Below are 12,458 nucleotides of genomic sequence, written 5' to 3' on the forward strand. Positions count from 1 at the left end.
TGTATTCACAGGAGGTAAGCGAGGGGGCGGGGACTTTATTTATTGATAGGTTGCTCTTGTAAATGCATGGGATTCCACCGCCTGTCTTGCTGGACCTGTCAAGTCCAATGATGCAGTAGTTGAGGGGGACTAGGATATCCATGATAGGAGTAGAGGATTCAGTTAACCATGTTTCAGTTAGCATGGCTAGGTCAAGGTTCAGAGAAATGAGGAGATCAGCGACCTCCGAGGAGTGTCTTTGGGCCGATCTACAGTTGAGAAGTGTTATACTCCGATGGATCGACGTAGTTTGGTCCGAAGACCGTGTAGTCGATGAGTTTCGGTTTCGTTTTTGGTTCAATCACTTTCGGTTTCGACATCACTGTAGGAGAGTAGGGTCTGCAATCCTATGATCACCCAGATTTTTGCTTTTTGCTTCACTGGTTTACGACTTTCCTGGCTGTGGGCCTGCTAATCAGACCCACAGCCTAGCTGTTCTCTCTACTCCAAATTGTACCCAAGTACTGAATTGGCACTGGGCCCTCTCTAAGTCCCTGTACCCAGGGCTGAGGTGCACCCAGAAGTCTCCCAGGGGCTGCTTGACAGCTGGGGCAAAGTGGTGTACTCACCCTTTGCTTTAGATATAGTATACCTATATCTAAACCTAAATGGGCACACAGATCTCCTATCAGTCACTCCTATGGCAGGCCTTGACAATCCTGAAGGCAGAGTGCTTGGAATCGTGTGAGATGGTGCTCTGGCATGAGCTGGGCCTGTCTGCGGCTTTCGGGATCTATCCCTTAGCCGTTTCCATGATAACGCATACCATATACTCTTAAGTGCATTATAATCCTCGCGGTTATATGCCAACTCTGGTATCGCTTTATCAAAACATGTCGAGTAAGGTGTCATACGAATTGGAATACTAACCCCTCGCCAATTCTGGCGACGGGGTTAGCATTCCACCCTTCTAGAGGGACACGACATGTTGGTAACCTGTAACCCCGGTTAAAGTCAGACAGAGCCTTAGCTCCACAAAATAGATGCTGCCACCGAGACACAAGTCTGCCCTCCTGTTGCTGGGAGTCCTCCCAGCGCAGGAGGCAAGGACAAAGGGTTTCCCGTCAGGGGCGGTGCCAGCACCGTCCCAGACAGGATTTTGTGTATCCTAGGTAGGCAGGGCTTTAGAGGAAGGTGACTGCAAGTGGCACCCCGGTGCTCACTGTGCATAGGCCGGCTTGAACCAGTTCCAGGGGCACACCAGACCCTGAGCTGGGGAAAAGCCCGCCAAAGGAGAGGGGTGTAACCACCCCCCTCCTAGTCCCACCCATAGGGCAGGACTTAGTCGCGTGCCAGCCCCCTTTTGCAGGATAAAGGTAGGAGCAGGCCCCCTTCCAAATTAGATCATCTTTGAATCCTGAAACTACTTTCTACGAAAGGAACTCTCGACTTCTTCTCAAGATTTCTCCCTTGTGACTAAGGAGTAGTCACCCTGCAGCAGCAGGCACCAACCAAGCATCGCGGTCTGCTGTAAGTCTCTCCTCCGGATCAAGACTGCCCAGCACGACGAGAACCGGCTTCCCTGGCACCTCTGACCTCAACCTGCATCATCAGCCCAGCTGTGATCCGTGGGTTTGACGAGACCTCGAGGGACCGGCCATCTTTAAAGACTGCACGACGCTTGTCCAGCACGACCACCGAGTGACCCTCGACTGAGTGCTTTGGGGTAAGAGAAGTCCCGACCCTGAGCAGCTCCAGCACCGAAGTTCAGCCCCCCTGCATCCACGAGATCTGCGTGGGGCCCTTCTGCTCTTTGCTGTTCACCGCGTTGTCCCGATCACTTGCCCGTTGGCTAGTGGCCCTTCTGACGACGAACTTCGACGACAAACACCGCTGGTCTGGTTGCTCCAGACTGGCCCTTGCTCCCCTCCAACAGAGGAGCACCCCGGACCCTCCTGGTCCACTCCAGACGCCATTTTAAGTCCACCGCGTGGGCTTGCCTTTGCCAAGACTTGTTGCCCCAATCCTGGGTCCAGCGACGTCGACAGCAGACACCTTCGTGGGACAGCTCGCACCTCCATCCTGGTCGCCGACAACGCCTCCTGGTCCGAGAGACTGCAGAGCCCAGCAGTGCCCACTCACCTGGTCGAGGTGACTTCGTCCGGTGCCATCCTGGTGCCCACCTAAATCACTGGCTAGTGATTCAGAACTTGGTCCCCTCTGCTTACAGGTCTTCTTCCCTGATCCAGGCTTGGATCACCACAAACTTCTTCACTGGCCGCCTGCCAGCAACTTCTTTCTTCAGGCTCCTGGTTCTTCAACGAGGGTTTCCGACGCAACTTGAACCCTATGCAGCCGCAGCCCCTGGGCTAGGTAAACTGAGTACTCCGGTGCTCCAGCATAGTCCAACTCTAAGTGTTCGGATCCACTCTTGTTTTCGACCCACCTAGTCGGGTTCGCCAGAGAACAGTAACTTTGCAATTGCTAGTATCCATAGACTTGTTCCCGCATTACGCGTGAGAGTTCCCACTCTGCACATGGCGTCCCTAGGCCTCCTGCTTCAAATCCAAGGGTTCAGCATCTTAGGCCTAGCGTTTCTACAGTCTAGAAAAGTATTACTTACCTGCTAGTAATTTCGCATTCCACTTGTATAGTATATGGTTTTTCGTGCCCCTCGGGCATTTGTGTAAATTGTGCGACTTTAAGTATTTTCGTAAGAGTTTTGTTGTGTGCTTAGCTCCCTGTCTCATAAAGAGCCAGGGTAGACTGGTTAGAAATAAATATACATTTATTTTCATAACAACTTGTGTGGTGTCCTTTCACTTGGTGTTCAAGGGGTATATGTGATGGTAAAACAGCTGGCTTAACACGCCCTCTAGTGTCTTAGCCTTAGACTGCTCGTATCCATGCTACTAGGATAGCTGGTCTATAAGGTTGACTTACAACCAATCAATAAGGGTTGTCTGGACTGATACATAGTGATCACTAGAATAGTGAGCACTGCATATCAGGCCAACTTCTCACAATCACGAATTTGAGAGTACGTTGATCCGATGGCTCTTTTCCAATATTCTTAGCCGATCTGTGTCGCGGGGCTATAGAATGTGTTTCGAGATCTTGGCTAAGGCCTTCTGGCGATGCCTCGACCTGAGCCTGTGGAACCATAGAAGTATATGTTCGGGGTGTCTTACTCACGGCTGGCCCCGTTTCATCACTGGAGTCGTCTTCGGTGGCTCCGATCCCTTGTTCGTCGTCTCCTACCTCAACGATGTCGTCTTCTTCGTCGATATAGTAGTTGGAGTCATGCTCCGAATCTTGATCCGACTCTTGGGCTTCGACGAGATAGTCTTCATCGTCGAAGATGTTTTCTGGCTCTGGCGCTGGTTTCTGCATGGTCAGCCAAGCAGCCCGTCGAGTCCGAAGTGTCTTTTTAGATCGAAATTGGGCACAGGCTAGGCAGTCGGATTCATTATGTTCTGGAGTTAACACTTCTTACATACAGGGTGTTTATCTATATGTGGGTATTTCGAATTACAAAGAGGGCATCTTTTAAATGGACTTGGTTCCATCGACGACTGGTCCCTTTGGCGTTGAGAAGGCCCGCGGCCCGATTCGACGTCCCGAGTTGAATAAACTGTAGATAAAGCTGTCGGCACCGATTCGAAACAATACAGACGAGACTGAAGGCCTTTTGGCCTTTAGAAAGTGTATTTAGGATTCCGAACTTCGAGTAAAGGAAAGTACATCCGAACCCAATGGCGGAAAAAAACAATCTGAGGATGGAGAGGATGCCCATGTGCACTGTAGTCCAGGGGAGGAGCCACTTATCTCGTGATACTTCGAAGACTCTTCCAGGACAACAATGTGCAATCATCCGGACATAACACTAGGCGGCGATCTATGCACAGATACGAATTCAGCAGCCCACATGCCTCAAACATGTATTTATTCTAAACACAACCCCTCTAGTCTCTTTATGAGGCTAGAGGCAAACGTACAATACAAGAACTTAAATAGCACACAGTAAACTAGCACAGTATACGTTTGGCCCTAAGGGCCTCACAAACCATATACTAAAAAGTGGTATAAGAACCACGTGAGGGATAGAAGTGAGGCCTAGTGCCTGTAGAACCGCTGGGGCCACCAGGAACCAACCAAGGTAGGGACGCAGGAGACCCACAGGGGGCGTGTGCAGTGTCTAAACACAGCCGCAAACCACCATTGACTTCTATGGATAAAGTATAAGTTACAGTTTAAGGACACTTAGGAGTGGACTACCGTAAAACCCTTTCAGTACTGGACACTTCGAGAGTCAGGAATTGAGAACCCTGGTTCTGACGGGGACCTTAAAAACTTCTGGGCCATGTTTTAGCAAACCTTTTTATATTGACAGGGTGCTTGTTTATTTTTGCGAGGGTACGAAAGTTTCTAGCAAAGAAATCTTCATCTAAGGGGTCGGAATGTAAGGAAACCCCGTGGTATTGGACAGCCCTGTTGGTTATGTACGGGAACTCACTGTTATCATCTGGTGGTGACTGCTTAGATGGATCGAGATCCGGATCATTATGTGGGTCGGGATCTGTATTATAGTCACCCCAAGTGTCTACGTCATGTGGAATGTTATGTGAATGATTATCCCCATGTGGGTCTCTCTTTACTGGTTTCATCCTCACTATCTGATGGTTGAGATGAAAATATAGGTTGTGGGGAGTGTGGTGGAGAAATTAATAGATGTAGATTAGCTGGAGGGGGAGAAGGAGTTGGGGAATTGTTGGCGCCCATGTCCTGTCGTTTGAGAGGTATAGCAGGCTCTTCTGCAGTGTCCAGTTTCCTCTTTTTTGGAGGCTTGGTGACTAGTTTGCCTGTGTTTGGGTCAATAAAAGTGTTTTGCTTTGGATCTGCCAAATCAGGTGCAGGCTGCGTGGGCAAAAAGTCTTTGTTCGGTGTCAAAGATTATGGATCCGAACCTTCTTTGTAGGGAGTTTGTGAGGCTTTCCGTGGGGTCTTATACTCTTTAGGTTTTGGCTCCGAAACAAAGTGTTTGTCCTCGCTATGCTTCTATGCAGAGTGATTTGGCGTCAAGGCTGTCTTCAGCATTGACAAGTGTTTGAATTGTCGCTTGGGTGCCACGGAGGACTTTCCGGTGTCGGAATGGGGTTGGCTCGAGCCCAAGCAGGAAAACTAATGTTTAGGTTTCATAGCCGGGACCGGGGGCTGGGCATCTGAAACATGTTGCCGGTGTCGACCCGAGCCGGAGGGACAGTACTCACGGACCGTTGAGCCAGGGTGACAGTCTTGTTCAGCGTCGGAGTAGTTAGCCTCTGAGACTGAAAGGTGTACTAAATCACCTGACTGTTCCAGCTGGAGATGAGGGTCTGCTTCGAAGATGTCCGGAATCCAACTGCTTTCGCAAGACATTTCGTGACATCGAGCCAGACGATCACGGATGGTTTTCTTGGACCTGAACGATGCACAGGCCTTGAAGTTTTTATCTTCGTGCTCTGGGGAGAGGCAGAGATTGCACACCTCGTGCAAGTCTGTGTGGGAACTTAGCACCACACCGGGACATTTTTTGAAAGGAGTCCCTTCCATCGACTGCAGGCGTGGTCAGCGCAGAGAGGTCCAACAGCCCTCGTCGAGATCGAGAAGTTAATTTTAAGATGCACGTCGAAAAGGGAAACGGGATGGAGACAATATCGTCGAGTGGAGAGGGATTGTGCAAAGGGGGATTCGAAAGCAATATTGACCCAGAGCGCAATTCACATTGATGGTGTCGATGCCCATGCGCACTATTGGCCTTGGGAGGAGTCACCCACATTGTGACTACAAAGACTTCTTCCAAGACAAAAACAAAGTGCAAACATCCGAGCCCAACACCAGATGGCGATCTATGCAAAAGTATACAATCTGCAGCTCATATGCCTCGAAAATAACATTTAGTAGAAGCACAGAGAAAAGCCAATGGGTCTTGCCTATATGAAATTAATTTGTGTTGTCAATTTATTCTTTTTATTTCAGCTGTGTTGGAAAGCAGCGTGTTTGTTCAACATGGCTGAAACAATTTAACCCCTTGTGTGCAAATGATGGAATGGTTCCATCATGCGCCACGGTGCTAGTGTGCCGAGGGCAGAACCATTCCAACCTCTGAACACAACCACCTGTAAATAGCAGAGGGATTTGCTTTTCAGCCGAGGGAGCCTCTTTAACCTCCCAAGTCATTTTTTTCCTCAATGTAAGGACAATCTGCGAGCATGGTACACCAATGTCATTTCACTGAAAACGGAAGTGAAATGAGCAGTTTGTCTCATTTCACTGCGCGTGAGCGCGCGCGGAGACAAGTGTGTGTACTGGTGCTTGCCCGGCGGTGTGCGTTGCATGGTGCTTGAACAGCGGTGTGCGTGGACTAGCACTCGGCTGGCAGTGTGGGCTGATGCTTGGCTGGCGGTGTGGCTTTCATGGATCTCCTAGCATTTTCTTACCCAGAATCTACTGTAATCCTCAAATTTCATAAGTGTCACATTTGGTGGTGTTGAGCAGGTGGTGCCTAGCAGTGAAGGGGTTAAAAATAAAAATTGAAACATAGGACGTAGACACATATCTTTTCTGTTCCGGGATGGGGCCAGGGAGTTAGAAGGTGCAACCAAAGCATCAGGAAACATAAAAAGTGCTATGATACTGCCAGCATTGACTTCGTATTCTAGCATCACACTGTAGAGGAAAAATCACTGATTGCGAATGTCGAATAGTACTTCCTCTCCAATGTGAGAAAAATAGAACATCTGCCCACCATACTGAGAAGCAAGAAAATGAGGGCCGATGAAGCCATTCAATGGTAAGCAACAGGCAGGCTCCAAGCCTCCTGTAAGCTAACAAAATGTCTCAGGCAAGGTCTAAAAAGGGAGATAAGATAGAAACCTATAACTCGCTCCAAGGAAAGACTACCTTCTTCACCCTCATCTCTACTACACACAGCTAGAGTTCCTTTGTGAACAATGGAGATCCCAAGCAAGAGATTGCCCCATCAGCTAATACCTGCAAGGAAGCAGGCTGGCTACAACTACCAAAACAGAGGCCAGACTGATAACTACAAGAAGGAAAAAAGTCATGTTTCAGTGCAGACCATCACTAAAAGGACAAAAATATATTCAAATGCCAGGTAATATTGACAGTACCCAACGTTAAGTGAACTCTTCTAGAGCCATTATGAACATAGAGTCCTTGAAGCAACACATTTTACAAGTACAAATTATATTTAAATGCTTAGTAACTGCATAAGGTAAATTGTCAATTATTTCTGTTTGGTAAAACCTGCTAATTCTACTGTAAATACCAGTGAGGTGTAACATGATGTAAAGCAAACAATGACAAATTTGTATGATGGGCATAATGTCTTACATACCTATACCACGTGCAGAACTCTACGGGCTCTTTCAGATTAGAACCAGTCAGTCCCGAGCAGGGCATAAAGTGAATGTCTTTTTTAGGGTTGAAACCAACCTTCTTCAAAAATGGCACAAGTTTTTCTTTACATTCTTCATACCTGCAAAATAATGAAAGCCTTTGTTGCTTCAACTGTCTTAAAATCAATCATAATATTGTAAAATATACAAAAATACTAATTTAAAATGTCAAGCACTTGAAATACTTTCACACTGCACAATAATAAAAAAATTCCAATGGCAGGGCTTCAAAAGCACTTTTACAGGTAAATTTGCAACACGTGCAAAACCAATTTTAAAAAGCCACTGTTCCCTTTAAAAAGCATGCACTTATAAACCAATTTAATTTCTAACCTGGATACAAACTGGAAAATCTTGATTAAGCACTTGTAGAAAAGCTATGTTTTTTTTTTTTTATTAGGAGTGACACATACAGAAGTCTACAGCCAAGCACCCTAGCCTAGATAAACTTCAATAAGTTGAATCCATTTGCGTCAATAGGAAATGTGGATGATTCGAAGTGGGGATAGATGGAAGGATTTATTTCCCAAATGTATTCAAGGTACTGAAAAAACGTGATCGAAAGTTTACACCAGGGGCACACAAGCGAAGTAAATCTAGTATGGAGGCCCTTTTTAACCCTGAATAAGTTAGTTATAGCAAGACTTAACACAGTAATACATACAACTAACGGATTCAGATAAGATCTGAAACAATTTCTTTGTGTTGGGCACTGAATAAACGCTTACTGCTTGAACAATTCTGTTAGATGGGCATGCTTCAGTTACCTATCGAAGCACTGAGACTGTCCAATTATTCAAAAGGTTTTGATAGGGGACATTACTTAGAAGGAGTAACTACTAACCAATTTATAAGCTTAATAGCTTAGGCAGACAGTTCAATCAGTTACAATAGAAAAGATGAATTTCTAGAAGAACATAATTATATTTATTGCAGGTGGGGTTTAGAAGGTCAACAGCGAGCAGACTAGGTGGCCTAAAATTACACACTTCACTTTGAAATCCAACCAGGGTGTTTAAGAGGGAAAGACTCTTGCTAGGACCTTCAGAGGGGGATCATCACTAAACCACTACAGTAGGGAAACCTGCAGTAAAGCATTAATGTGGGGTTTCGAGGAGCAGCCAGACAGCTGTTCATTGTGGCAAAAGCTATGGAACCATGATCACAAACATTAAACTCCACTACACCCTATCTGACCAACGTCTGACAAATCTCCATTTCTCCACAATCCCACAATTTCTAAAATGCATTTGAGGGGGGTCAAAGATTGCATGAACTGTTCATTTGTGCATTACGTTTTTGTTTTTAGAAAAATACCTCTTTAGATGAGCTGGCTTTTTCCCTGCATTCCTAGTCGCATTTATGCGCTTTTGCATTCATCACTTCTACTTTTGAGGTTCCTCAAATCTGTATATTGGAAATCTATCCACAATTATTTGATCAAAGATTACTTACAGCTTTCCGTTTAACAACCCAGTCAAAATTAGGCTCTTCTCCAATCTGCTTCTGGTTTAAACTCTTGGCACATGTTGCACAAGTTATTTACCTTCAGTAACTATATATCTGTAAGAAAGGAATATGCTACTTACCAGTATGCATCTGTTCTTGGCATGTAGGGCTGCTGACATTCATATCTGTGCATAGATCGCCGCCTAGTGTTGGGTCCAGATGATTGCACATTGTTGTCCTGGAAGAGTCTTCGAAGTATCACGAGATAGGTGGCTCCTCCCTCGGACTGCAGTGCGCATGGGCATCTTCTCCATCCTCAGATTGTTTTTCGCCATTGTGGCAGAGAGGAGTATGGTACAGTAATAGATGTCCATGCAAGAAAGTAAGAAAGTAATGATGCATGCTACAGCTGCGACAAGCACCGGGGAGGAGGGTGGGCGATATGAATGTCAGCAGCCCTACATGCCAAGAACAGATGCATACAGATAAGTAGCATATTCTGTTCGAGGCATGTGGGCTGCTGCATTCATATCTGCATAGAATGTATAGCAGTTTCTCCCTTAGCGGTGGCTACCTGTGCCAGCTGCAGCAGTCTGAAAGAGTTTTTAGAACAGCCTGTCCTACAGCCGCTTGCTGTTTGGAATGAACATCTACACAATAGTGTTTTGTGAAAGTATGTATGGTAGACCATGTGGCTGCTCTACATATTTCCTCTAGAGGAATGTTTCCTAGGAAAGCCATGGATGCCCCTAGTTTGCGTGTAGAATGCACTCTTGGGGGAACTGTTAAAGTGCATTTTGCTTTTAGATAACAGATTTGGATGCACTTATCTATCCATCTGGCTAACCCAGATTTTGAAATGGGGTTGCCTTTGTGTTGTGGTGAGAAGGCAACAAACAACTGTTTAGTTTTCCGAAAACCCTTAGTTCTATCAATGTAGTATAGAAGTGCTCTCTTGACATCTAGGGTGTGTAGAGCTCTTTCAGGTACTGACTGTGGATTTGGAAAGAATACTGGCAGTTCTATTGTCTGATTGATATGAAAATGGGATACAATCTTGGGCATGAATTTAGGGTTTGTTCTAAGAACTACCCTATTCACATGTATCTGGATGAATGGCTCTTGAATAGTTAGGGCTTGTAGCTCGCTAACTAAGTGAAGTAATTGCTACTAGAAATGCCACTTTCCATGTTAAAAATTGTAAGTCACACGAATGCAATGGTTCAAATGGTGGTCCCATTAGTCTGGTTAAAACAATGTTTAGGTTCCAGACAGGTGAAGGCGGGTGTTTTGGGGGGGATTATTCTTTTGAGTCCCTCCATGAATGCTTTAACTGCAGGTACTCTGAATATCGAAAGATGCTGTTTGTTTTGAAGATAAGCTGCAATGGCAGCTAAGTGTATTCTTATAGATGAATAAGCTAGATTGCAACGATGTAGGTGCAAAAGATAGCAAATGATATTTTGCGTTGAAGCATCTAGTGGGTTTATGTTATTGTTATTGCAGTAAATGACAAAACGCTTCCACTTTGCAGCGTAACAAGCTCTGGTTGTAGGTTTTCTTGCCTCCTTGATGATGTTCATACAGTCAGGAGGTAAGTTTAGGTACCCAAACTCTAAGACTTCAGGAGCCAGATCGCAAGGTTCAGTTGTTGCGGATCTGGGTGCTCTATGTGTCCATGGCTCTGAGTGAGTAAAGTGGGTGTGAGCCGCAGTTTTTGATGAGGCACCACGGAAAGTTCTAGGAACGTTGTGTACCATGGTTGCCTCGCCCATGTTGGAGCAACTAGGATTAGTGTCATTGAATGCTGGCGTATTTTGCGTGCCACTAGCGGTATTAACGGTGCTGGGGGAAAAGCGTACGCAAATCTGCCTGGCCAGTTCATCCATATCGCATTGCCCTGCGACTGCGGATGTGGAAACCTGGCGGCAAAGTACTGGCATTTTGCGTTTTCCCTTGTGGCGAACAGGACTATCTCTGGTTGTGCCCATTGTTGGAAGTATGGTTGGAGCACTGTGGGATGATACTCCCACTCATGCAGCTGTTGGCTGTGTCTGCTGAGCAGATCCGCTACTTGGTTGTCTTTGCCTGGGAGGTGTTCCGCCATGAGAAAAAAGTTTCTTTGGATGGCCCACTTCCACATGCTTTGTGCTAGATGTGATAGCTGTGGAGAGTGTGTTCCTCCCTGTTTCTGTATGTAGTACATTGCCGTCATGTCCGTCCGGATCAACACAGCCTTGTTGCATAAATGTACTTTGAACGCTTTCATTGCTAGAAAAATTGCCATCATTTCTAGCAAGTTGATGTGCATTTTCTTTTGTTGTGCTGTCCATAGGCCCTGCACTGTGTACTGAAGGACATGGGCTCCCCATCCTATCAGGGATGCGTCCGTCATCAACACTATTTGTGGTACAGGCTCTTGGAACAGTCGTCCCTTGCAAAGGTTTTGTGGATTCCACCAATGCAGAGAGTTGTATGCACGACTGGTCACCAACACTAGGTCTTTCAATTGTCCTTGAGCCTGGTTCCACTGCCGTGCTAAGCACTCCTGTAGCGGACGCATGTGTAGTCTGGCGTGAGGGACTATGAAGATGCACAAAGCCATCATGCCTATGAGTTGCATAAACACTCGGGCAGAGAGCGAGTGTTGGGGCTTGAACCTTTGGATTAGTAGCTGCATACTGTTTATTCTTGCAGCGTTTGGGTATGCTTTTGCTGTCAGAGTATTTATTGTTGCTCCCAGGTACTGCTGTACGTGGGATGGTTGGAGGTGAGATTTGTGGTAGTTTAACATGACGAATAGGCTGTGCAGTAGGTGAATTGTTTTTGACATGTGCCTGGCACACTGCTGGGCTGACTTTGCTTGTATGAGCCAGTCGTCCAGGTACGGATAGGCATGAATATGTTGTCTTCTCAAATGTGCAGCTACTGTCGCTAGGCATTTTGTGAACACTCTTGGAGCTGTTACACCAAATGGAAGGACTTTGAATTGGTAATGTTGATTTAGTAGCGTGAAACTGAGATACTTCCTGTGAGCAGGATGTATCGGGATATGGAAATATGCGTCTTTGAGGTCCAAAGTTGCGAGGAAGTCTCCTTGCTGCAACAGTGGTAACACTTGTTGTAGAGTGAGCATATGAAAATGCTCTGATAAGATGTAATATTTTAGGGGTCTGAGGTCCAATATTGGTCTGAGAGACCCGTCCTTTTTGGGGATGAGGAAGTATAGTGAATATACCCCTGTACCTTGATGTTCCAATGGTACTAGTTCTATGGCCCCTTTTTGCAGCATGCTGATGACTTCTTGCTGCAATAAGTTGAGGTGTTCTACAGACATAGGACGTTGTTTTGGAGGTATGTTGGGTGGTGTGGAGGTTAGCTGTAGGCAATACCCATCCCGGATAATTTGCCTTACCCACTTGTCTGTAGGGATGTATGACGTTACAACGCATACTTTTACAACGCATTCCATTACAACGAAATTTTTACAACGCAAAAACTATTACAACGCAGGTATTTACAACGCATGTTTTTACAACGCAGGTACCTTTACAACGCAGGTACCTTTAC

The 12,458-nt window shown here is 46.1% G+C and overlaps 1 protein-coding gene across 2 annotated transcripts in view; it reads right to left on the bottom strand.

Annotated features, from left to right (window-relative positions):
• The window catches only part of GSPT1 (G1 to S phase transition 1), a 548,341-nt gene that overhangs the window by 348,948 nt on the left and 186,935 nt on the right, over nucleotides 1–12,458 (bottom strand). For both annotated transcript variants that reach the window (XM_078663168.1, XM_078663169.1), the window contains exon 9: nucleotides 7,379–7,519. In XM_078663168.1, the coding sequence (XP_078519294.1) occupies nucleotides 7,379–7,519 (141 nt within the window). The remainder of the gene's footprint in view (nucleotides 1–7,378; nucleotides 7,520–12,458) is intronic.

This window comes from Lissotriton helveticus, chromosome 10 (genome assembly GCF_964261635.1).
Source record: "Lissotriton helveticus chromosome 10, aLisHel1.1, whole genome shotgun sequence".
NCBI classification, from domain to species: domain Eukaryota; kingdom Metazoa; phylum Chordata; class Amphibia; order Caudata; family Salamandridae; genus Lissotriton; species Lissotriton helveticus.